The sequence below is a fragment of the Heptranchias perlo genome, chromosome 19 (assembly GCF_035084215.1).
Source record: "Heptranchias perlo isolate sHepPer1 chromosome 19, sHepPer1.hap1, whole genome shotgun sequence".
NCBI classification, from domain to species: domain Eukaryota; kingdom Metazoa; phylum Chordata; class Chondrichthyes; order Hexanchiformes; family Hexanchidae; genus Heptranchias; species Heptranchias perlo.
The window spans coordinates 6,182,122-6,208,960 of record NC_090343.1 but is presented as its reverse complement, the minus strand read 5'-3'; the positions used below and the strand labels follow the sequence as shown (position 1 = coordinate 6,208,960).

The following is a 26,839-nucleotide window of genomic DNA, read 5'->3' as shown; positions in this document are numbered from 1 at the left end:
TGTAACCTCCTCCATCCTTACAACCCTCCGAAATCTCTGCGCTTCTCCAATTCTGGCTGCTTGCGCATCCCCGATTTTTATCGCTCCACCATTGGGGCGGCCGTGCCTTCAGCTGCCTCGGCCCTAAACTCTGGAATCCCCTCCCTAAACCCCTCTACCTCTCTCTACTCCTTTAAGATGCTGCATAAAACCTACCTCTTTTTGACCAAGACTGCCCTAATATCTCCTTATGTGGCTCGGTATCAAATTTTGTTGGATCGCTCTTGTGAAGCGCCTTAGGACGTTTTTATTACGTTAAAGGCGCTGTATAAATGCAAGTTGTTGTTGTGAACCCTACAAGTTTTGCTAGGCTAATAATCCTCTGGTGACCCTTGACTGACATTTTGTTCTCTCTTTTATTCACAGCTTTCCAATGTGAAAGGTACAGTTCAGCCCGTTGAGGAAGAACTAGGCCCCTTCACCAAGCTGATAGAAGCCATGGGATTCACAGGGCCCCTGAAGTACAGCAAATGGGTATTTCTTACAATTTTGCACTCATGAAGGTAGAGGAACGGGGTTGCGGGGGGGTTGTCTCTGCTCGGAAATGGAACAGTGTCCTGTTTTTTTTTGTAGCCAGTGCCCAGTATTCAAGATTTGCTGTTCTGTTATTGCTTGGTTTAGATATAGAATAAAGCCCCTTTCACATTCTTCAGACACCCTGCCTCCCTCCCCACCAAAAGAAAACCTACCTTGACACCAATTCTGGTGAAGCGATGTTTGCTACAACAGGATGGCATGTGCCTCTTTCCCACTTCAGATATTCTTGTGGTCTTTCTGAGTTCAAACAAAGAAAGACTTGCATTTATATAGCACCTTTCATGACCTCAGGATGTCCCAAAGCACTTTACAGCCAATGAAGTATTTTTGAAGTGTAGTCACTGTAGTAATGTAGGCAACATGGCAGCCAATTTGTGCACAGCAAGCTCCCACTAACAGCAATGTGATAATGTCCAGATAATTTGTAGGTGTTAGTTGAGGGATAAATGTTGGCCAGAACACTGGGGACAACACCCCTGCTCTTCTTCAAAATAATGGCATGGGATCTTTTACGTTCACCCGGGAGGGCACACAGAGCCTCGGCTTAATGTCTCATCCAAAAGACGGCACTCCGACAATGTAGCACTCCCTCAACACTGCACTGGGAGCGTCAGTCTAGACTTTGTGCTCAAGTCCCTGGAGTGGGACCCACAACCTTCTGACTCAGAGGTGAAAGTGCTGAGCCACGGCTGACACTCAATTAGACTATCTAGTGCTGTCGGGTGCGCCAACTAAGAATTGAATTGGTAGCTCTCGGAGCAGGAAGGACCACATTCTAACCTGGTGCCACCTTCAAGTTTTCCAGAAACTAGATCATTAATTTGCATCCCTGCTGGCCTCAAATATTTTTTATTGCATGTTTAGAACATTCAAAACAGCCCCGAAGCAAATAGTTAAAGTGGTGTTTTACTCACTGTGTGATGAGTAACATTAACATGGGTAAAATATGAAGCAGCTGTGAGCCAACTCAACTAAAACGGATTGTTGCCAAATCTATTGGAGGCTCAGACTTTGAGGGCATGTATTTGTAAAAAGACTTGACCCCCCGCAAAACTGCAAGTCGAGGAGAGAGTTCTGCTGCTCAGGGGCACTGATGGAATACGTCAGATTCCATCAATACCTGTAATTTTTACCAATACATTCTGAGATTCTATTTTCTTTCCATAAAGGTTTAAAACCAGTGGCTTTGCCGATGCTTTCTCCAGAGTGATTAGAAGCTATGGGTTTCACAGGAAGTCTGACTTTCATTCTGTACAGAAAATAAGTCACTTGTTTTGATCACTATTATTTTGTTTTTTTAGTGTAGGAAGTGTAAATTCTAACTCCGTACTTTATTTTTACTGGGATTTGATCTCAATTATACATGCATTTGGTATTATACCAAATTGTCAATCCTGAATATGTTTTCAGCAAGCCCCCTAACAGTGTCTGTGCAATGAGTGACTTTGACCTTTTAAGGAAGAGGTTACGTTGGGCTAGGTGACAGCGTGGATTAGAACACATTTCCTTGAGACATGGCTTGAAATGCAGCACAGACTAATGGGGTGCAAGTCTGCTTTCTTCGCTGGTTGTAAGGACCCTAGTTGACATGAATTTGTACAGGTTCACCCCCGGTTCCTGTTGGGAACAATTCCAGGGTGCACGATTGTCCATTAATTAAGCACAATCCCAGTCAGAGAGGCTATAAGACTGGTTGATGTAGGAATCAAAAACTATAGATGGGTGAATTAATGGATGTTCTACTAAGGTTGAGACAAGGCCACATCTGGAGCCACTCTGGGGCATTCCCTCCAGCTAATGTCATCAGAGGGAGGTAGATCCTACTCGAGAGTCTCCGTGATGGCAATAAAATTGACGTCCTGAAGAAGTGTATGGCAAGGGCATAATTTTTTTCTTCTATGAAAAGGGAAGGGAGGAAGTAATACCCAGAATAAATGGTTCTCGTGCAGTTTCATTCTTTCCATAATTTTTTTTATTCGTTCATGGGATGTGGGCATCACTGGCGAGGCCAGCATTTATTGCCCATCCCTAATTGCCCTTGAGAAGGTGGTGGTGAGCCGCCTTCTTGAACCGCTGCAGTCCGTGTGGTGAAGGTTCTCCCATAGTGCTGTTAGGAAGGGAGTTCCAGGATTTTGACCCAGCGACGAAGAAGGAACGGCGATATGTTTCCAAGTCGGGATGGTGTGTGACTTGGAGGGGATTGTTCCCGTATGCCTGCTGCTCTTGTCCTTCTAGGTGGTAGAGGTCGTAGGTTTGGGAGGTGTTGTTGAAGAAGCCTTGGCAAGTTGCTGCAGTACATCCTGTGGATGGCACACACTGCAGCCACAGTGTGCCGGTGGTGAAGGGAGTGAATGTTTAGGATGGTGGATGGGGTGCCAATCAAGCGGGCTGCTTTGTCCTGGATGGTGTCGAGCTTCTTGAGTGTTGTTGGAGCTGCACTCATCCAGGCAAGTGGAGAGTATTCTATCACACTCCTGACTTGTGCCTTGTAGATGGTGGAAAGGCTTTGGGGAGTCAGGTGGTGAGTCACTCACCACAGAATACCCAGCCTCTGACCTGCTCTTGCAGCCACAGTAGTTATATGGCTGGTCCAGTTAAGTTTCTGGTCAATGGTGACCCCCAGGATGTTGATGGTGGGGGATTCGGCGATGGTAATGTCGTTGAATGTCATGGGGAGGTGGTTAGACTCGCTCTTGTTGGAGATGGTCATTGCCTGGCACTTGTCTGGCGCGAATGTTACTTGCCATTTATCAGCCCAAGCCTGGATGTTATCCAGGTCTTGCTGCATGCAGGCACGGACTGCTTCGTTATCTGAGGGGTCGCGAATGGAACTGAACACTGTGCAATCATCAGCGAACATCCCCATTTCTGACCTTATGATGGAGGGAAGGTCATTGATGAAGCAGCTGAAGGTGTTTGGGCCTTGGACACTGCCCTGAGGAACTTCTGCAGCAGAGTCCTGGGGCTGAGATGATTGGCCTCCTACTACCATCTTCCTTTGTGCTAGGTATGACTCCAGCCACTGGAGAGTTTTCCCCCTGATTCCCATTGACTTCAATTTTACTGGGGCTCCTTGGTGCCACACTCAGTCAAATGCTGCCTTGATGTCAAGGGCAGTCACTCTCACCTCACCTCTGGAATTCAGCTCTTTTGTCCATGTTTGGACCAAGGCTGTAATGAGGTCTGGAGCCGAGTGGTCCTGGCGGAACCCAAACTGAGCATCGGTGAGCAGGTTATTGGTGAGTAAGTGCCGCTTGATAGCACAGTCGACAACACCTTCCATCACTTTGCTGATGATTGAGAGTAGACTGATGGGGCAGTAATTGGCCGAATTGGATTTGTCCTGCTTTTTGTGGACAGGACATACCTTGGCGATTTTCCACATTGTTGGGTAGATGCCAGTGTTGTAGCTGTACTGGAACAGTTTGGCTAGAGGCGCAGCTAGTTCTGGAGCAAAAGTCTTCAGCACTACAGCCGGGATGTTGTCAGGGCCCATAGCCTATGCTGTATCCAATGCACTCAGCCGTTTCTTGATATCACGTGGAGTGAATCGAATTGGTTGAAGACTGGCTTCTGTGATGGTGGGGATATCGGGAGGAGGCCGAGATGGATCATCGACTCGGCACTTCTGGCTGAAGATGGTTGCAAACGCTTCAGCCTTGTCTTTTGTGCTCACGTGCTGGACTCCGCCATCATTGAGGATGGGGATGTTTACAGAGCCTCCTCCTCCCGTTAGTTGTTTAATTGTCCACCACCATTCACGACTGGATGTGGCAGCACTGCAGAGCTTTGATCTGATCCGTTGGTTGTGGAATTGCTTAGCTCTGTCTATAGCATGTTGCTTCCGCTGTTTAGCATGCATGTAGTCCTGAGTTGTAGCTTCACCAGGTTGGCACCTCATTTTTAGGTACGCCGGGTGCTGCTCCTGGCATGTTCTTCTGCACTCCTCATTGAACCAGGGTTGATCCCCTGGCTTGTTGCTAATGGTAGAGTGAGGAATATGCCGTGCCATGAGGTTACAGATTGTGCTGGAATACAATTCTGCTGCTGCTGATGGCCCGCAGCGCCTCATGGATGCCCAGTTTTGAGCTGCCAGATCTGTTCTGAATCTATCCCATTTAGCACGGTGATAGTGCCACACAACACGTTGGATGGTGTCCTCAGTGCGAAGACAGGACTTTGTCTCCACGAGGACTGTGCGGTGGTCGCTCCTACCAATACTGTCATGGACAGATGCATCTGCGACAGGTAGATTGGTGAGGACGAGGTCAAGTAAGTTTTTCCCTCATGTTGGTTCCCCACCCAGAGTACATTCTGTGCCCCTTGCGACCCTCAGTGCTTCCTCCAAGTGGTGTTCAACATGGAGGAGGACTGATTCATCAGCTGAGGGAGAGCAATAGGTGGTAATCAGCAGGAGGTTTCCTTGCCCATGTTTGACCTGATGCCATGAGATTTCATGGGGTCCAGAGTCAATGTTGAGGACTCCCAGAGCTGGTCTTATTGACGAGATGGAATTCTTTGGAGTTATCTTTGGAATTCTCTAACCCAGAGGGGTGTGGATGCTCACTCGTTGAGTATATTCAAGATTGAGATCAATAGATTTTGGGGAATGAAGGGATATGGGGATAGGGCGGGAAAGTGTAGTTGAGGTGGAAGATCAGCCATGATCTTATTGAATGACGGCGCAGGCTCGAGAGGCTGTATGGCCTACTCCTGCTCCTATTTCTTATGTTCTTAAAAAAAGGACCCACTGGTTCAGACTCCCAGAGAGAATGAGTTAATGGCTGTTGGGAAAGCCCCTGTGAAGACTAGATTTAAACCATGTGAATGGGAATTGTTCAAGAGCAGTGTACTGCCGGTGTTCTTGTGTAGTTTAATGGGTTTGGCACATATCTCTTAAATTTAAAATAATCAAGAGACATTGTGGACAATATTTGAAAACACTCAAAATCTGAACAACTTTTATGCACCAGATGTTGGGCAATAGTTTAAAATTTTCTTTGGATGTCATTTTAACATTTTGAAGATTTTTGTGAAATGGAGACAGATTTGGCTGCATTGAGGAGTGAGGGTCAAGAGGTGCGGGCAAATATGGAAAGACACAGAGAGAAGTAGGATCACGACTTCACTTGTGGTGTTATTGGCGCAACCTATTATAGAAAGTAATAATCCCTACTACTTTGTGTTTGGATGTGAGATTTTACATATACCTTGTATGTACATATCTGTTGATATATTTTACCGACTATAAAGCCAGTTATACCTACATGGGTATGTTAATCCAGACTGACACTTCGTTGCACTAAGCGTTGCACTAAGCTTCCCACTCCCCTCGTAACCAGTGCAAGGAAACCCAGTATAAGTGAATCCTACTTTAGCCTTTTAGGCATTTTTACACTGGGGGGAGTGTAGCCAACCGCAGATATGCAGTTCTCCTTCCTTTTGGCTTCATCCCCTGGTGTAAACAACCAAATATTTAGGAAACCTGTCGCACTGTAGGCCCACAAAAATGGGGGTCAGCGGATCTGCTGTCAGGCGCAGGCTGTCTCAGTGAAGTTAACGTGGGGAGCTGGTCCTGCGTATTTATGGGAACAGGAGTAGGCCATTCAGCCCCTCAAGCCTGTTCTGCCATTCAGTTAGAACATGGCTGATCTGTATCTTAACTCCATCTACCTGCCTTGTTTCCGTTACCCTTAATACCCTCACCTAACAAAGATCTATCAATCTCAGTTTTGAAATTTTCAATTGACCCCCAGCCTCAACAGTTTTTTGGGGGAGAGAGTTCCAGATTTCCACTGCCCTTTGTGTGAAGAAGTGCTTCCTGACATCACCCCTGAACGACCTAGCTCCAATTTTAAGCCTATGCCCCCTTGTTCTGGACTCACCCACCGGAGGAAATAGTTTCTCGTTTTTGAGATGGATGTTTCGTTCATCTTCCCTTTGTTGTCTCTACATTCCTTTCTGTACTTTCCTTCTCTTTTTATTTCTTGGCTATTTCTACTGCAGGGACGATGAATGTGTGAAAAGTTCATACTATGACTATTTGAACTGTGGAGAAACTGAGTGAGCGGTAACGTTATAGATTCATCCTCCCAGGGGGAGTGCATTTTGAGCTATATAACACTCCCATGTTAAAAGTCCGTCACTAGTGGGAACAACTCGAGGCAGCAAATGAAGATAATCACAAACGGTTTGTGCAACATTTAAAACTTATTGGGTCAAGTGTGACGTCTGTCTGACAGTGTACAAGCTTAATGATGACGCTATTTATTTTGTGTTGCTTTTGTTTTATCTTTCCTGTCGGTGCTTCGGTTCCTATGTCTGCCCTTCCTGTTCTCATCATTTTTCTTCTGAAATATTCTTAATCGCTCTTTCTTTTTTCCAGAAAATTAAGATTGCTGGCCTACGCATGTATACCTGCTGTGTGGAGAGAATAAACTACGATGAGTTGTTTGAAAGTATGTACAGCCAAAGTTTCTCTGCAAATTATTAAATTAGAGCTGCCTTTAATGCATTTATTCTTTGAAGGTTTCAGGTATTCTTTTAATCAAGGATGCACAGTTGCATTTTGGTGAAATTGCCTTCAAGTCCAAAGTCATACCCCATTACACCAGTTTCAGGCAGTCTGCTTTTAAGTGTGAAATTAAGCCCACTGTTAATATGGTTTCCAGACTATTAATACCTTTTGAGATCTAAATTGAACCCAGGTCTAGCATTCATGTGCACGGGATTTACATTTTCAAATTAAGAACAATGAAAGAAAATAGGAAGTGAAGCAGGAACGTTTACTAAAAGGAAGGAAAGATTACCGACACAGGTGGTGGAACGAGAAACCTTAATGGGTCTCGAGAAGGAACTTGTCAACAAATGGGATTCAGGGTCATTAGAATTGCAGGAAGACACTACCGTGGATAGGTGGGCTGGATGCATGCCTGAAACGGTTGCTATGTTTCAAAACTTCATCGGCGGTGAGTCCTAATTATGGAAGATGCCTGATTATAAAAGAAAGAAAGACTTGCATTTATATAGCGCCTTTCACGATCTCAGGACACCCACAAAGCGCTTTACAACCAATGAAGTACTTTTGAAATGTAGTCACTGTCGTAGGAAACGCGGCAGCCAATTTGAGCACAGCAAGATCCCACAAACAGCAGTGTGATAATGACGAGATAATCTGTTTTTAGTGATGTTGGTTGGAGGACAAATATTGGCCAGGACAATGTTGCCGGTAAGAGTTGGCAGCTTCACTGGAATATAATTTGGAAAGGGGCAACAGTGAATTGCACTTTGAAATTTAATTATCGCTGCAGCTAAATTATTCAATGTATTTAACAGATGTGGTGTTTGGAGCTGGAGAATGGATTAAAGCTTTTATTTGAAAAAAGGAGGCTTTGAGGTGACCTAATTGAAGTCTTCAAGAGTATTGAGAAGTTTAAGGGGAGATTTAATAGAGTTGTTCAAAATCATGAAGGGTTTTGATAGAGTAAATAAGGAGAAACTTTCCAGTGGCAGAAGGGTCGGTAACCAGAGGACGCAGGTTTAAAGTAATTGGCAAAAGAACCAGAGGCGAGATGAAGAAATAAAATTTTATGCAGTGAGTTGTTACGACCTGGAATGCACTGCCTGAAAGGGCGGAGGAAGCAGATTCAATAGTAACTTTCAAAAGGGAATTGGATAAATACTTAAAAAGGAAAAATATGCAGGGCTGTGGGGAAAGAGCAGGGGGACTGGGACTAATTGGATAGCCCTATCAAAAAGCCGGCACAGGCACGATTGGCTGAATGGCCTCCGTCTATGCCATATCATTCTGTAATTCTATTATTCTGTGAAGGGAATCGACCAAAATGATCCAGGCCAATTGTTCACTGTGGTAAAAGGTTCAAATATCAGGAGAACTCATTAAAAAAAATTAGGAGTTTTGAGAGAGGTCAGGCAGAAATTCTTCATCCAAAGTGTAACGTAGATGTGGAATGAGTTACCTGGGAAGGTTATTGAAGCAGACAAATGAGGTTGAAGAGACAATTCAGTTTGTTTCTGGAGAGAGAAGAGTTTGAGTAACTTGGTGTACAGGCGGATAGGTAGGTTTGACTCATGAAAAGAGAACTGGCCTGTCGGGCCTAATCACCTTTTCCTGCTCCTAAAGTTTCTTACGAGATACAATCCCAGCAGAGAGCTGTGGAGCAGCCAAGCAGGCAATGAAAATAAGGTCAGGAAAAGTCACTTAAGCTTTCTCTTCCTTTTTTTGGAGCTGCTTTGTAACATTGAAAGTGTTTGGTGGGACTCCTGAGAATTTGGGTTGTGGGTTTTGAGTTCTTTTATGTCATTTGGCTACCGGTAGCTCTCCTTTTATAAATCCACATGCACATGATGGGTCTGAGCATGAGATCCTGTCCCTTTGTTGTATGCCTTGTAGATGATGTAAAAAGTTGATCCCCAGGTTTTTTTTTGCTGGTCAATCTCTTCCCAATGCCCCCCCCAACACTTGCCCCATAAAAGTTGTTGACTCCTCCGTTTCTCTCCTCTTTCACCTCCCTCAGCCCCTCAAAGGCTTTGATTACTTACCAGGGTATAGTTTCATGGGTGTCAGACTGCCCTCTGGTAAGTGGCCATTATTTATTTGCAAACCTCGAAAGTGTGAGTCAGCGGGCATCAAGCCTGAGGGAGGAGGGGGGTGGAGGGATCAGGCCCGAGGGAGGGAGGAGGAGGAGGAGGAGGAGGAGGGGGGGGGGTGGAATCGGGCCCGATGGGGGGGATCGGGCCCGAGGGAGGGATTGGGGGGGGGGGGGGATCGGGCCTGAGGGAGGGATATGGGGGGGGGGGGGGGGAGATAGGGCCTGGGGGAGGGATATGGGGGTGGGGGGGGGGATAGGGCCTGGGGGAGGGATATGGGGGTGGGGGGGGGGATAGGGCCTGGGGGAGGGATATGGGGGTGGGGGGGGGGATAGGGCCTGGGGGAGGGATATGGGGGTGGGGGGGGGGATAGGGCCTGGGGGAGGGATATGGGGGTGGGGGGGGGGATAGGGCCTGGGGGAGGGATATGGGGGTGGGGGGGGGGATAGGGCCTGGGGGAGGGATATGGGGGTGGGGGGGGGGATAGGGCCTGGGGGAGGGATATGGGGGTGGGGGGGGGGGATAGGGCCTGGGGGAGGGATATGGGGGTGGGGGGGGGGATAGGGCCTGGGGGAGGGATATGGGGGTGGGGGGGGGATAGGGCCTGAGGGAGGGATATGGAGGGGGGGGATACGGCCTGAGGGAGGAAAATGGGGGGGGGGGATAGGGCCTGAGAGAGGGATATGGGGGGGTGGGGGGGGATAGGGCCTGAGGGAAGGATGTGGGGGGGGATAGGGCCTGGGGGAGGGATATGGGGGTGGGGGGGGGATATGGGGGTGGGGGGGGGATAGGGCCTGGGGGAGGGATATGGGGGTGGGGGGGGGATAGGGCCTGGGGGAGGGATATGGGGGTGGGGGGGGGATAGGGCCTGGGGGAGGGATATGGGGGTGGGGGGGGGATAGGGCCTGGGGGAGGGATATGGGGGTGGGGGGGGGATAGGGCCTGGGGGAGGGATATGGGGGTGGGGGGGGGATAGGGCCTGGGGGAGGGATATGGGGGTGGGGGGGGGATAGGGCCTGGGGGAGGGATATGGGGGTGGGGGGGGGATAGGGCCTGGGGGAGGGATATGGGGGTGGGGGGGGGATAGGGCCTGGGGGAGGGATATGGGGGTGGGGGAGGGATATGGGGGTGGGGGGGGGGATAGGGAGGGATATGGGGGTGGGGGGGGGGATAGGGAGGGATATGGGGGTGGGGGGGGGATAGGGCCTGGGGGAGGGATATGGGGGGGTGGGGGGGGGATAGGGCCTGAGGGAGGGATATGGGGGGGGTGGGGGGGGGATAGGGCCTGAGGGAGGGATATGGGGGGGGTGGGGGGGGGATAGGGCCTGAGGGAGGGATATGGAGGGGGGGGATACGGCCTGAGGGAGGAAAATGGGGGGGGGGATAGGGCCTGAGAGAGGGATATGGGGGGGTGGGGGGGGATAGGGCCTGAGGGAAGGATGTGGGGGGGGATAGGGCCTGAGGGAGGGATATGGAGGGGGGGGATACGGCCTGAGGGAGGAAAATGGGGGGGGGGGATAGGGCCTGAGGGAGGGATATGGGGGGGTGGGGGGCGATAGGGCCTGAGGGAGGGATATGGGGGGGGTGGGGGGGGGGATAGGGCCTGAGGGAGGGATGTGGGGGGGGGGATAGGGCCTGAGGGAGGGATGTGGGGGGGGGGGATAGGGCCTGAGGGAGGGATGTAGGGGGGGGGTGGGGGGATAGGGCCTGAGGGAGGGATATGGGGGGGAGTGGGGGGCGATAGGGCCTGAGGGAGGGATGTGGGGGGGGGATAGGACCCCTGGGAGGGATATGGGGATGGGATCGGGCCCGAGGGAGGGCGGGGGAGGAATCGGGCCCGAGGGAGGAGGTGGGGGGCATCACAACTTGAGTCCAGGTCCGGTCCACTTGTTTGCTTCTAGCAAGTCACAGGATAAAGATCAAAAGTAGGAATCCTGGCCAGTTTTTCTCCTCACTAGCCCAGGCACATGGGTGCCAATTGCAGAGACTCCAGCAGTCTCCTGACTGAGGCCGAAGTGAGCACCGACAGGGGATTAAAGTTGGCACCTTCTTAAAGTCTGTACAACACTGGATAAACTCACTGAACCATTGGAGGAATAGGAAGTGTGCCAGTTTTCTCTAAATTGAGCCTTCAGATTCCAGTGTCTTTACATAGTTCCTTTTAAAAGAAGCATTTGAAAAATTTTGTACTAGAATTAAATAAAACTTAGACAGTGACAGCAAGATTGTGATGGTGCTCATTGTTACTGCAATTCTCACTAAGCAACCTAGAACATTTGTTTAGTATAAAATTCTGACAGGGCTAGATAGGGAGGAGGTTTCCCTTGGCTGGTGGGTCCAGAATGAGGGGTCACAGTCTCAGGATACTGGGTAGGGCATTGAGGACTAGGTTAGGAGAAATTTCTTCACTCAGGGCGGTTAACCTGTGGAATTCTCTACCATAGAAGGCCAAGTCACTGAATATATTTAAGAACGAGCTAGATAGATTTTTAGACACAAAAGGCATCAAGGGGCATGGGGAGAGAGCGGGAATATGGTATTGAGAAAGGGAATTAGCCATGATCATATTGAACGGTGGAGCAGGCTCGAAGGGCCGAATGGCCTACTCCTCCTATTTTCTATGTTTCTATTGAAGAGTTGAGAAAAATCTATAAGACCATTTATGTAATTATTTTCTCCATTCATATAATCTGATGTACAGGATAGAAATCACATACAATTAACAGATCTATCAATTAGTGTCAATTGCATTCAGGTGATGGGTATCAACTGGGTGCACTCTTGTATCCATTTATAGGAGGGTGAGTAATGTTGAGCTGGGTGAGTAAAGGCTTGGAAGCAACTGAAGACCAGGCTCTCGTATTCTATCCTTCACCTCCTGGCCATCCAATTTATAACAATATCTTCATGTTTAGCTGCTGACGTCGGACTATATTTTTATGACCCAAGTGCTATCTTTATTTGGATTTTTTTTATGCTTCAGGACCATGACCTCCTTTTTGTTCAATTCCCCTTACTGTGTTCTTAAGATTTCCCCACCACCGCTGCCAATTTCTCTCCTTTGTCTCCACCCTTGAAGGTGTCAACTCAAGCTCACACCTGGCACCATGAATGCCGGAAGCTCTCTAGCACTGGCACCCAAGTTGCCATTCTTGTGAACATTGCAGTGACCGTGGGAAGGCCGTTTAACTGTGGGGGTCATCACACCTGAAGCACGCCCTGTCCTCTCCCAGCATCTGTATACGTAACAGTTTTAAGTATGAGTCGCTGGATGGAATGCAAATATGGGAACCTTCGCTGATTTTTTTTTTTCTCTCCTGCTCCGCAACTCGGGAGTTGAGAGGCCAATTGTAGACCTCCTGCTGCCACTCTTGCGGAGAGCTTACGGTGCCCATATCAAGGGTCCCTTATTATAGGTGGTCCCTATCGATTGCCTTTCCAGACAGATTTGAGATTGAGCCTGGGACCTCTGCGGCTCAGTTGTAAACCAAGCAGTGCCTTTACCCATTGATACATCGTGGAAACGCCTTCTGAAATTTTCACTGATGTTGTAAGAAAATGCGGACCTTTTAACCCAGGTTGTACAGCAATGGGTGTAATGGCATTCACGCCGTCTCCAGCTAATTTCAGAGTTCTTTTCGCGCGCAGTTATGACTGGAACTGATCCGTGTCGACATGTGATTCCATAGAGAGCTCACTCTATCAAAGAAAAATGTCTTATATATGCAATGAATACATTATGGATTTGAATCCGTACCGTGACCCATGGATAGTTTACAGAGGAACAGGAGGAGGCCATTCAGCCCCTCGAGCCTGTTCTGCCATTCAGTTAAATCATGGCTGATCTGTATCTTAACTCCATCTACCTGCCTTGGTTCCATAACCCTTAATACCCTCGCCTAACAAAAATCTATCAATCTCAGTTTTGAAATTTTCAATTGACCCCCAGCCCCAACAGTTTTGTTTTGGGGGGGGGGGTGCGGGGGGGGGTTCCATATTTCCACTACCCTCTGTGTGAAGAAGTGCTTCCTGACATCACCCCTGAACGGCCTAGCTCTAATTTTAAGGTTATGCCCTCTTGTTCTGGACTCCCCCACCAGAGGAAATAGATTCTCTCTATCTGCCCTATCAAATCCTTTAATCATCTTAAACACCTCAATTAGATCACCCCTTAATCTTCTTTACTCAAAGGAATACAAGCCTTGTATATACAACCTGTCCTCATAATTTAATCCTTTAACCCTGGTATCACTCTGGTGAATCTTTGCTGCACCCCCTCCAAGGCCATTAGATCCTTCCTGAGGTGCGGTGTCCAGAACTGAACACAGTATTCTAAATGGGGTCTAACCAAAGCTCTGTACAGCTGTAATATAACTTCCACCCCTTTGTATTCCAGCCCTCTTGAGATATTCCATTAGCCTTTTTTAATTATTATTTTGTACCTGTCCACTAGCTTGTGATGATTTCTGTATTGTAAGGAGCTACATGGGCTAAATTGAAGGGTCTGTCTGCAGCATGTCTGTCCAGATCTGGGGCCATCTGAACAGTGAGTCACACCGCAGCAAAACTGAACCATTGCCTTAAAACTTAAAAGATCTTACAGTACCCATGTCAAGGGTAGGGTTGCCAACCCTCCAGGACTGTCCTGGAGTTTCCAGGAATTAAAGATTAATCTCCAGGACACAGCTACGAGCAACGTTCGGGGAGAAAAATCATAAGGGCATTAAAAAAAAATTGTGATTTTTTTTTCATTTTCTTTGAACACTTTTATTTATTACTTAAGAATAAAAAGACTGTTTGACTGACAGTCAAGAATGATCCAATCGGGCAATAAAGAGCCTAGTTTGCTTTCCATTTGGCTACGGGTAGATGGTGCATAGAAGGATGGACCCATCGGGCAACCAATGCCGGGAGCGTAGGGGATGGGGCGGTTAGAGGCGAGAGGTCGTGTGATGAAACCTCCAGGAGTATGTCCAACCAGAGTTGGCAACCCTAGTCAAGGGGCTTTTATTATAGGTGGTCCCTACTGGTTGCTGCTGTCCGTTTGCAATGGCATTCAGACTCAGACACGCTGACCTTGTGTTGAGTAACTCAGCGGGATGGAATTTTTAACCTACGTGGCAGTGCACTTGGTATTTCAGTACATTGCTCCACGCACATATTATCTCTCTGCCAGCCCATGTGGTTTCCTTTTTATTCAAGTAATTTTTCCAAAGTTTCCCTAGTATAAAGGGGCTGTTAGTTACTTCAAAGTCTCCTTCCCAAAACCACGTTGCTGGAGGGAGTGAGGAAACACCCATCCTGCACCTTCCTCGGAAAGTCAACCATAACCTTTTTTTTTTGATTCGTTTGTTGTCGGGGAGGATCCCTTTCTGTCCTGGGTAAGGGGCGACTCTAAGTTGGGTTTTCTAATTTTTAAGAAGCAGGCAAGATAAAATTAATCCTTGTTTCTATGTCTACAGGATGCAATTTGTCAGACACTCTGAATTCCTGGTTCCTCGTCGCGCAGCTTCATGTTTGGTGAGTAAACTCAACTGCAAGTGTCTTAACGAGAGGATCCAAGAGTTGTTTTTTTTTTCCCGTTTAAACTGTTGCCTGTTAAATTGGAGCTCTTGTGTGAAAATGCCAGCAGCTGAGCACAACTGGCACAATTGAACGTGGTACGTGCCAACACCATCTGCGGCAACATTACTGTGGTGCCAGAAAATGCAGTTGCTCCTACATTGTAGAAACGCACTTGTGTTTTCTTTCGTCTGTGCTTCAGACCGAGATCCTAAAGGGATGCCTTGTTGCCACTCAGCTGCCTAGGTTCCACCGTTAGGAGAGGGGGGGAAGAGAGAGAGAGAGAGAGAGAGAGACAAGGGTGAGGGAATGAGACTGGGGTCCATTTTAACACAGATTATAAGAGCAAAAGGACAGTTTTCTAACCCAGTGCCCTAACCAAACTTAATTTGGAATTATGACATGAGCAGTCAGGCAGATTCTTTCTCACTGAGCCAGACATTTGCAATTCAGTTTGATTTTCCTCGATAGATATCTGCACTGACTAGGCACTTGTTGCTGTGACTATTCTGACCCCAGCCTTGTTTTGAATCCTGGAACTGAACCAAAGGTAACATTTTGACACTTGATTTTTAAGCTGGTCACAAATCTCATGTCTGGAGTTACCTTAGAATAATGTATTTATTTTCTCTGTGCCCTAGTGTTCTGAATAGACTTAAAGTTAACTTTCCATAGTGAAATGAAAGAGCTTTAATATATGGAGGCAACAACTTGCATTTATATAGCGGCTTTAACGGTGTAAAAACATCCCAAGGTGCTTCACAGGAGCGTTATCAGACAAAATTTGACACCAAACCACGTAAAAGAGATATCAGGACAGGTTTGAAGGAATGATTTAAAGGAGGAAAGAGAGGCAAAGAGGCTTAGAGAAGGAATTTCAGAGCTTAGGGCCTAGGCAGCTGAAGGCACGGCCACTAATGGTGGAGCAAAGGAAATCAGAGATGCGGAAGAGGCCAGAATTGGAGGAGCGCAGAGATCTCGGAGGGCTGGAGGAGGTTACAGAGATAGGAAGGGCTGAGGCCATGGAGGGATTTGAACACATGGATAGGAATTTTAAAATCGAGGTGCTGCTGGACCGGGAGCCAGTGTAGGTCAGCTAGCACAGGGGTGATGGGTTAACGGGACTTGGTGCGAGTTAGGATACGGGCAGCAGAGTTTTGGATAAGCTCAAGTTTACGGAGGGTGATAGGCTGAAGTCCGACCAGGAGAGCATTGGAATAGTCAAGGACGTAACAAAGGCATGGCTGAGGGTTAAGCACCTTAACTGTCCTGTCCCCAAGAGGTCCCAAAGCACTTAGAATCACAGCACCATAGAAAGGTTCCAACATGGAAGGAAGCCATTTGGCCCATCGCGTCCGTGCCGGCTCTATGCACGAGCAATCCAGCTAGTCCCACTCCCCGTAGCACTGCAAATTTTTTCCTTTCAAGTACTTATCAAGTTCCCTTTTGAAAGCCGCAATTGAATCTGCCTCCACCGCCCCCTCCCCGGCAGTGCATTCCAGATCCTAACCACTCGCTGTGACAACTTCACAGCCAATGAACTACTTTTAAAGTGTGATGACACGCTTATGTAGGCGAACAAGGCTGCCAATTTGTGACAGCTGATCTATTTTTGGTAGTGGTAGTTGAGGGAGGAATGTTGGCCAGGTTCCTGCTCTTCAAAACGTGCTGTGGGACTGGGGACTTGGTTGTTGGTATGAAATTCCTTTGTCCACTATTTTAATCCAGGCGCTTAAAATAAATGGGTCATCACCTCTTCTTAAAAGAACAGACAAAGGAATTTCGTACAAGTGTGGGAAGCATATGTGTGTTAATATTCACATAGCTAAACTTGAAAGGGATGGTTTCAAAACAACAGCAACTTGCATTTATGTAGTGCCTTTAACGTAGTAAAACATCCCAAGGTGCTTCACAGGAGCATTATCAAACAAAACTTGACACTGAGCCACATAATAAGAGGCAATATAAACTAAATGGTACAATTGTAAAGGAACTACAGGAACAGAGACACCTGGGGGTGTATGTACACAAATCTTTTGAAGGTGGCAGGACAAGTTGAGAAGATTATTAAAAAAAGCATACGGGATCCTGGACTTTATTAATTGATGCGTAGAGCACAAAAGCAAGGAAGTTATGCTAAATCTTTATAAAACACCAGTTAAGCCTCAGCTGGAGTATTGTGTTCAATTCTGGGCATCGCACTTTGGGAAGGGTATCGAGGCCCTAGAGAGGGTGCAGAAGAGATTTACTAGAATGTTATCAGGGATAAGGGACTAGAGTTATGTGGAAAGACTGGAGAAGTGGGGGTTATCTAAGGAAGGATATACTCGCCTTAGAGGCAGTGCACCGAAGGTTCACTAGATTGATTCCTGGGATGAGAGGGTTGTCCTATGAGGAGAGATTGAGTAGAATGGGCTTGTACTCTCTCTCAAATTCAGCAGAATGAGAGGTGATCTCATTGAAACATATAAGATTCTGAGGGAGCTTGACAGGGTAGATGCTGAGAGGTTGTTTCCCCTGGCTGGAGAGTCTAGAACAAGGGGACATAGCCTCAAGATAAGGGGTCGGCCATTTAGGACTGAGGTGAGGAGGAATTTCTTCACTCAGAGGGTTGTAAATCTTTGGAATTCTCTACCCCAGATGGCTGTGGATGCTGAGTCGTTGAGTATATTCAAGGCTGAGGTTGATAGATTTTTGGAATCAAGGGATATGGGGATCGGGCGTGAAAGTGGAGTTGAGGTCGAAGATCAGCCATGATCTTATTGAATGGCGGAGCAGACTTGAGGGGTCGTATGACCCATTCCTGTTGCTATTTCTTATGTTCTCCTTAGAGCAGTGACGGTTAAGAGGCGATTTGATAGAGGTGTTCAAAATCATGAACGGTTTTGATAGAGTAAATAAGGAGGAACCATTTTCAGCGGCAGGAAGGTTGGTAACCAGAGAACACAGATTTAAGATGATTGGCAAAAGAATCAGAGGTGATATGAGGACACGTTATTTTAGGCAGCGAGTTTTTATGATCTGGAATGCACTGCCTGAAAGGTTGGTGGAAGCAGTTTCAATAACAACTTTCAAAAGGGAATTGGATAAATACTTGAAAGGAAAATCTTTACAGGGCTATGGGGAAAGAGCAGGGAGTGGGACTAATTGGATAGCTCTTTCAAGGAGTCGACAAAGGCATGATGGGCCGAATGGCCTCCTGTGATATTATGATAAGGAGCTATTAGGACATATGACCAAAAGCTTGGTCAGATGCAGGTTTTTAAGGAGCATCTTAAAGAAGCAGGGAGGTAGAGAGACTGAGAGATTTAGGGAGAAATTACAGAGCTTAAGGCCTAGGCAGCTGAAGGCATGGCCGCCAATGGTGGAGCGATGAAAATCAAGGGTGCGCAAGAGTCCAGAATTGGAGGTCTCAAAGGGTTATGGGGCTGGAGGAGGTTACAGAGATAGGGAGGGGTGAAGCCATGGAAGGATTTGAAAACAAGGGATGAGAATTTTAAAATCGAGGCGTTGCCAGACCGGCTCACAAGGCAGCTAGTCATCTCTGAGACGGGCTCGTTGCAATATTTTCAGGTTGTGCCGTTACCACTAATTCCTAAAGGAAGTTTCTGCCCAAATACCAAACTGTATGAAACATCTTTGGTCAATCAGCAGTCATTTGTTTTCATGTGGTTGTTTTCATGGCTTTGATTAAGCTTCTGAATATTTTTCTTTTAATTTAGATGTTGGTTTAACATTTTTTTAGAAAGGCAGCATTTTCAATAGAGGATTTTAGTGACAATTGACCACTGTGTGAATGTTTCTTTTAATCAGTGCCACACTACGTCAAGTTTATGAAATGGTTAATGCAAGGAAAGGCCTGCGACAGTCACCATAATAAACGGCAGCACTTTGAAAGAAAATGGGTCAGCTCCATTACCTCACCCTCCCTGTAATCTCTGATTAATGAGGCTAAAACTGTGCAATACGTCAAATGAACGGACTGCTGTGGGTGAGAAAGTTTTGAATGAGTGACGTGTTTTATTTGAGAAATACATGAGGGGTGGAAATGACTGACCTGTGGTTTTTAAAAGGCTACTGAAGTCTTAGTGTTGCTCTTTAGTCTAAATATTCTTGTTATATCTCCAAACAGTTCGGGAAGGATATTTCCACAGATGGGTGGTTGTTTATATTGCTAAAGGGTAAAGATGCAGAAACCACAGGCATTTGACAGTTTTGTTAGAAATGCAAGATCAAATCTGTCCCAGTAGCTCAGTGGTTACAGGACTTCTTCAACCAGGTAGTTCTGGGTAAGACTCGAGTGTTGCTTGAATCTTCCCGCCTGTAGTTTACAGTGCATCAGCCCTTTGTCCAATTTCTGGGTGGAGTGCCGCACCATAGTGAAATGTGCCATCTCTGGCAATTGGTACTGAATGCATAAACAGGGACTTTGTGCTTTGTGACCAGTTCCCCGTTTGTAACCCCTGTCATTGGATCACCTAATAATGCCAACTGGTGGCTTGAGAGGCAGTTCTTCAAATAAAGGTCGAGCGTGCTGGAACTTTACTGAAGGGTGGGGAAGGCAGGGATAGAGAGCCCAGTCTTTGTGGTTTGATGAATTTAATGGGTGGAGCGTTGGACTCCCAACTGTAACATCTACATTTTATTCAGAGTCCCATGTATCAGAGATAGCTTGACATAATGGGATCTGTTTGGATGATAGAAGGACAATGAAGTCCACATTTCAACTATGGTCGTTTCTGTATGATGCATTTCCTACCTGTCCCTGCTTAACTTTCTCTCCCTCTTGCTGGTCCTTGTATCATGAAACTTGGAAGGGTTATAAACAGCGAGGAGGCTAGTGATAAACTTCAAGAAGATATAGACAGGCTGGTGGCATGGGCGGACACGTGGCAGATGAAATTTGACGCGGAAAAATGTGAAGTGATACATTTCGGTAGGAAGAACGTGGAGAGGCAATATAAACTAGAGGGCACAACTCTAAAAGGGGTACAGGAACAGAGAGATTTGGGGGTATATGTGCACAAATCGTTGACGGTGGCAGGGCGGGTTGAGAAAGTGGTTAAAAAAGCAATCGGGATTGTATAATAGAGGCATAGACTACAAAAGTATGGAAGTCATGATGAACCTTTATAAAACACTGGTTCGGCCACAGCTGGAGTATTGTGACCAGTTCTGGGCACCGCACTTTAGGAAAGATGTGAAGGCCTTAGAAAGGCTGCAGAAGAGATTGACTAGAATGATTCCAGGGATAAGGGACTTTAGTTACGTGGATAGACTGGAGAAGCTGGGGTTGTTTTCCTTGGAACAGAGAAGGTTGAGAGGAGATTTGATAGAGGTATTCAAAATCAAGAAGGGTCGAAACAGAGTAAGTAGATAGAGAGAAACTGTTCCCATTGGTGGAAAGGTCAAGAACCAGAGGACATAGATCCAGGTGATTGGCAAAAAAACCAAAGGTAACATGAGGAAAACCTTTTTGCACAGCAAGTGGTTAGGATCTGGAATGCACTGCCCGAGGGGGTGGTGGAGGCAGATTCAATCATGGCCTTCAAAAGGGAACTGGATAAGTACTTGAAAGAAAAACATTTGCAGGGCTGTGGGGAAAGGGCAGGGGAGTGGGACTCGCTGGATTGCTTTGCATAGAGCCTGTGCGGACTCGATGGGCCGAATGGCCTCCTTCCGTGCTGTAACCTTTCAATGTAGTTTGAGATCTAATTGGGGCAACCCAAAACCTCCTTCCAAACATTTTTATTTTTGCACACTGTTGCAGTTTAATAAAAAAAATCTTTTTGAGACAAACTGACCTTCAGTTTTTGCTCTACAATCTGCAAAAAGGGTAAGCCAAGAAACATGGGCTACTGTCACTTTCAAAAGCTGCCTGCCTCGGGAAAGGGGGCTTTGAGCAGTTTGACAAGCTGTTGATAATGATTATAGCTCTGGAGCAAATTTGTTTAAACACGTGGTTTTAACATTCTTAAGGTCCAAAGGTTTGCCTATGGATTTTTCTGCAGTTTTGTTCCCATTGTCCATTTTGAGTACGCTTTATTTTGCCTTTACAGCATGTCAACTAAACTCAGTTTGCTTGTGACCTTAAGCAGTCAGTTGGCTCTGTTAATGGTACTTGAATTACACAGCCTGCCACATATTTATTCAGAGCTGGCCTCCCTTCCCTTGTACAGCGTCAGTGAGTTGCGTTGCACGTACGGTACGTTATCTTGGGACTTCCAATGATGTCATTCATTGAAGTTTCAATGCTGTAGCTGTCTTCTCTGGTTATTGGCTTCAGATTTCTTTTTCAAACGTATAATGCCTACCTTCTGCGTCCATATTGAACTATGTGGAGCAGTGGAGGAAAACACAACACCCCGACACTGGTTTGCGCCTGCTTTTTTTCTCCATCTCGGTCTGCCTTAGTTATCAAAGATGACTTAGCCCTGCCTTCATGTCTCATTAGACAAGTGCAGAACAGACCAGGAAGGTCTTAGGATTGGTCCCTTGTATGTTCTGAGACTGTGGTAGGGTTGCTACAGTTGGTCTTGCTATCCCTTAGGGATGGAGTAAAACCTTTTTTTGGAAGTGTGCGTGTATGTACAATTTGTTGGGACAAGTGACATCAAATACCCTACTGATGCTTTCCAGACTCCCAGATGAAGAATGTTTGTCACCCTTTGAAACCATTCTCAAGCACAGTGGGAGAGGATGGGGTATGGCCTGGAGGGGAAGATCGGAAGGACAAAAGCAAAAGTCTTGCCCGGTTTTATCTCTTCAAGGACTGCAGTCGCTTTTTGGGTACAGTGACACCCCACAGTGTATCTCCTATACTCACAAAGTAAAGAGGGAGTCTTATCATCAAAAGCCTATTTAAAAATAATTGAATTAATACAGAGGGCGATGGTAGGAACGATGGTTTTCGTTATTCTGGCCACTTCTGCATTTTGGATGTTTTATGCAAACCCTGAGTAGTGAAGTCACTGGAGGTACCAGCATGAGTTGCAGTGTCTTGGCAGTAACAGGAAGAGAGCTAACTTAACATGAGAGAAAGTCATTAATCTAATGGGGCTCACCTTAAGTGTGTTATTTCAGCTCCACCACAGTGTCAGGCTCAATCTTCCAATGATATCAGTCCTTGGTGTTTTAAAATATTCTTCAAATCTAAAGACCAGTAAAAGGCCGATTGAGCAGCCCAGAATTGTTTATTTTCTTCGGTGACTTTTTAAGCATGATTTTGTTTAAACTTCTCTGAGAATCATTTCCACTTTTCTCATGCAGTATGTATGTGTGTTTTTAAAATCTTCTAAATCATACACCTGCAAGCTTAAAATTGAGTTTGAGGAGAGTATTCGACTGGGAATTTTCATCAGTTTATGCATGTTAGGACCCCAAGATTGGTTTTTAATCCTTTCTGCTCCCTCCCATACATCCTTTTATATCATCTATGCACTTTAATGGACGTTTGGGGAAAATCTGGTTCTTTTCAGTACATTCACACAGCAGGACTGGTGATTGTTGTTGAGATGAGTGACTTAAAGAAAAATATTACTGGTGATAGAATAATGGCTACCTGGGAGTGATTACAGGGTGTAATCTAATCGGGTGGCTTGGATGACTTTATGAGAACAGAGCTGGAATTTCAGGTGCCTTTTCCTGTGTGAATATACCAGTTGGCAATAACTTTTTTTATTTTAAAATGTTTTTCTCTCATCAATCTGTAACTGCAACAATTGAAACTAACAAAATCTGATGATTCATAATTTTTGCATTGTTAAAGCTGTTGAATTTCCACTGCTCGCTTTTGCATCTTTTCGTAGTAAACTCCAGGGGTATTAATGTGGATTTATGATCACATTATGGCAGGTTTATATTAAAAAAAAATCTGTGGCTGACTATACTGGGCATACAACTGCTCTTTATAGACACCAAAGTCAACATGTAATGGACTCTCGATAGCTGGCTGAGAATTGCAGGGTACCAATTAAAGAAAGAACTTGCATTTATATAGTGCCTGCCATGTCCTCAGGACGTCCCACAGTGTTTTACAACCAATGTGTTACTTTTTAAGTGCAGTTACTGTTGTAACATAAGCAAGCACAGTAGCCAAGTTGCACAAAGCAAGGTCCCATGAAACAACCTGAGATCATAGAATCGTACATCATTCGGCCCATCGTGCCTGTGCCAGAAATGAATGACCAGTTAATCTGTTTAGTTTGAGGAATGAATGTTGGCTAGGACACGAGGAGAACTACGTACTCTTCAAATAGTGCCATGGGATCTATTGCGTCCACGTGAACAGGCAGGCAGGACTTCGGTTTAACACCCCATTCGAAAGATGGTGCTTCCAACAATGCAGCACTCCATCTGTACTGCACAAAAGTGTCATTTTAGATTATGTACTCAAGTGGGGCTTATGACCTAATTACCACTGAGCCAAGCTGACACTTGAATCAAAGATGATGTCAGATCACAAAAAACAAATTCAAATAGTATCCAATATAACAGCTGCCCTGATCTCTGGCTATTTTCATTCTTTTATAATCAATGCTGCAAGTGTTTTATGAAAGGAGAAACATTTCAAAGTGCTTCAGATACATTGCATTACAATACAGTGACTTGCTATGTAGGCCGCAACTTCTTCAGTACTGCTCTGGAGTGTCAGCCTGGATCATGTGCTCAAGTTTTGAAGTGGAGCTTGAACCTACAACCTTCTTATGGAAAAGTGAGGGTGTTGTCAAGCTGGCATTATTTCTTATTGAGGCTTGTTTGAGTAGCTAACTGGTTTTAGTGCTGATTATTTTTAGTTGTTAGGAGTGAGGTTTGTGGCCAATGAACGAGTACACACAAGAGTGACGTTGGATCTGAAGCTGTATAGCATTTTGGGACTATTTCTATAGCAACATGTTTTTGTACGGTAATCGAATATACATTTTGTGTAAGGACAGTTATCTTTTCAATCTTGGCGTGTGATTGTGTCCTGAACCCTTTGGTGGTGACGCATGTGATGCAAAGGAAGGTGATTGTCGGAGGCCAGTCGTCACTGCTCCAGGACGTCACTGTGGGAGTTCCTTAGGGAAGCATCGTTGGCCAAACCATCTTCAGCTGCTTCATCAGTGACCTTCCCTCCATTAGAATGTCAGGAATAGGGTTGTTTGCTGATTCCAGTGTTCAGCTCCATTCACAACTCCTCTAATGATAGAGCAGCCTATGCCAGCCCACAGCAGGACTTGGATAAAATCTAGGCTTGGGCTGATAAATGGCAGGTAATTTTCACAGCACATAAATGCCGTGTGCTGACCATCTCCAACAAGAGAAAGCCCAACCATCTCCCCATGACCTTCACCGGCATCCCTGTTGTCAACTCCCCGACAATCAACATCTTGGAGGGTTAACACTGACCAGCAGCTGAACTAGACCAGCCGTATCAACACCGTGGCTATAAGAGTAGGGCAGAGGCTGGGTACTCTGTGACAAGTTGCTCACCTCCTGGCCCCTCAAAGTCCCTCCACCATCTACAAGGCTCAAATCAGGAGTGTGATGGAATGCTTGCCTGCAGCTGCAACAACACTCAAAGCTCAAAACCATCCAGGACAGAGCAGTTTGCTGGGCTCAGTATGCACCCTTCCATTTCTGGCACCCTGTGGCTGCAGTATTTTCAATCTACAGGATGTACTGATTCAATTCACCAAGGTTACCTCAATAGCAGAGACTACGCTTCAAAAAGTACTTAATTGACTGTGAATTATTTTGGGATTCCCTGAGGTTGTGAAAGGTGCTATATACATGCAAGTTCTTTCCTTCTTTATGACCTTTGCTGCGCTTGTCCTTCTCAGCGGTACTGTCGTGGGAATACCATCACCTCTAAGTCACGCACAGTCCTGTCCTGGACATATATCAATGTTCCTTCGTTGTCAGGGCACTATTCTGGAATATCCTACCTGACACCGCTGCGGTCCAGAGTGAAGGCCCACTACTATCTCAGGGTGACTAAGGATGGGCAATAAATGCAGACTAGCCAGTGTCGGCCACAGGACATGAACAAATTTTATTTTATAAAACATACTCGCGCGTCAAATGAACGAGTGTCATTCACTGTGTATATCTCCATATCTTCCATCATCTGAAAAAAGGATCAAAATCAGAAATAAAACTATTTCCAACAACTGCGCAGTATATTCACTATTAAAAAAGTTATGAACTATGAAGTTATGGGATCCATATCAAGGCAGTAAAATCTAATTTCATGGTTCAAATATCATTCATCAAATAAGCTTCATCCACATGGACTCAATAAGGGTACTGGATGTAGAACCTCCCTGGTATTTGTTCTGATAAATACAAGACTGTGCTATTTCTATAATTTCCTGTGCAATAGATCCCAGTAGCCCTAAGTTCAGATAACTTCTCACCTTTGTTAACATTGTGGAAGGAGTGCATGCCGTACTTAACAGTCCAACATCCTATCCTCTGCCGCCAATAAAAAAAAACTTTCCCCAAAATCAAAATTAAACTATTGTGGCGGACTCCTGCTGTAAACGTTTTTTTATATAAATAACTAGGGCAAGTGATTTGTCCCAGCACACATTTCCACATTTGTCCCAGCACACATTTCCCACTGTTACCACATCTGTTGCAATTCGGGTGCCCAAGAACTGCAGTTTTTTTGCATCAAAAAGCCCCTCAGGCAGTGGAAGTGCCATTTTCTGAGCAAAGTCGCTTGCTGCAATATTTCACTTACCCTCATAATGACACAAACAGTGGCGTGTTTCAAGGGTGTAACATCTTGCAGGTTTTAGATGGCATTGAATCAACATCATTTGAACTTGTCGTGTGTTGCTGCTTTCCAACACATACAGACTTGTGTTGTCAATATTTATTGTATGTGTTCAGAGTCTTATTTACTGTTTGGTGGATATATTAAGCTTTTTAAAAACAAAAGACAACGCATATGTGGAAACAATAAATTGCAGTTGTAACGTTACAGTACCTAATCCTGACCCTGACTGGGGATATTTTCCATCACTTTAATTTGCTCTTAAGATCTGGCAAAATAATTTTTTTAAGAAGTATATTATTAATGGCTTAAAATGAACAGGAAAACTGTGTGTGCCAGTAACATTCTGGACTCCAGACACAATTATTCACTGTCTTTACATCAAACTATAGGGGAGTGGGACTCCATAGGGGAGTGTTGACTAATTGGTAGCTCTTTCAAAGGGCCAGCACAAGCACGATGGGCTGAATGGCCTCCTGTGCTGTATGATTATATGAAAGAGGGAGATACATGGCTAATTCAATTAAGGCCAGGGTTCCCAGACAGCGGTCCTGTGAGTCGTCACTAGCTGGCCTTAGCAGAAGAGTCATAAGGCTGATGCTTCGCCTCAGAGGACTGAGGTAGGAGAGCAGGGGGAACCAAGGGTTTTTTTTATCAGCCTTAATAAGCAACTGAGGGGTGACCTTGTTGAGGTATAAAACAGTGGTAAATAGCATAGAAAAGGTAGATTCAGACAATTACTTCATAATAAATTGTCAGAATAGTACAGTGGTTCAAACTAATAAACAACAGCTTGCATTTATATAACGCCTTTAACGTAGTAAAACATTCCAAGGTGTTTCACAAGGGCGTAATCAGATAAAAATTGACAGTTTAAAAAAAAAAGGACACGTTAGGACAGGTGACCGAAAGCTTGATTAAAGAGGTAGGTTTTAAGGAGAATCTTAAAGGAGGAGAGAGGTTTAAGGAGGGAATTCCAGAGCTTAGGGCCTAGAAAGCTGCAGGTACCAATGGTGGGGTGAAGGAAGTGGGGGAGGCACAAGAGGTCAGAGTTGAAGGAACGCAGAAACTGATGTTAGGAAGTTCTTCATGCACAGGGTGATCGACATAGCAAATAAACTTCCAGGTAAGTATTGGAAGCAAAAGTCCTGGAATCATTGATGAAACGATTGGATGCCATGACGGGGGATCATCCAGGAAGGCTGGACTGAATGGCTTTCCTCATCTGTATTTGTCTTGTGAACTCATTGTCTTTGCTCATTTATCAGGTTTGAATTTGTGCTTTTGTGGTCAGTTAAGTTGCTTGCTTGTGGCTTTGCTTGTACT

General features: G+C 45.7%; 1 protein-coding gene across 1 annotated transcript in view; it reads left to right on the top strand.

Moving 5' to 3' along the window:
• uqcc1 (ubiquinol-cytochrome c reductase complex assembly factor 1) overlaps positions 1 to 26,839 on the top strand; it is an 86,469-nt gene that overhangs the window by 13,323 nt on the left and 46,307 nt on the right. The window contains exons 3-5 of the mRNA XM_068000227.1: positions 406 to 513; positions 6,962 to 7,034; positions 14,649 to 14,706. Of these exons, the coding sequence (XP_067856328.1) occupies positions 406 to 513; positions 6,962 to 7,034; positions 14,649 to 14,706 (239 nt within the window). The remainder of the gene's footprint in view (positions 1 to 405; positions 514 to 6,961; positions 7,035 to 14,648; positions 14,707 to 26,839) is intronic.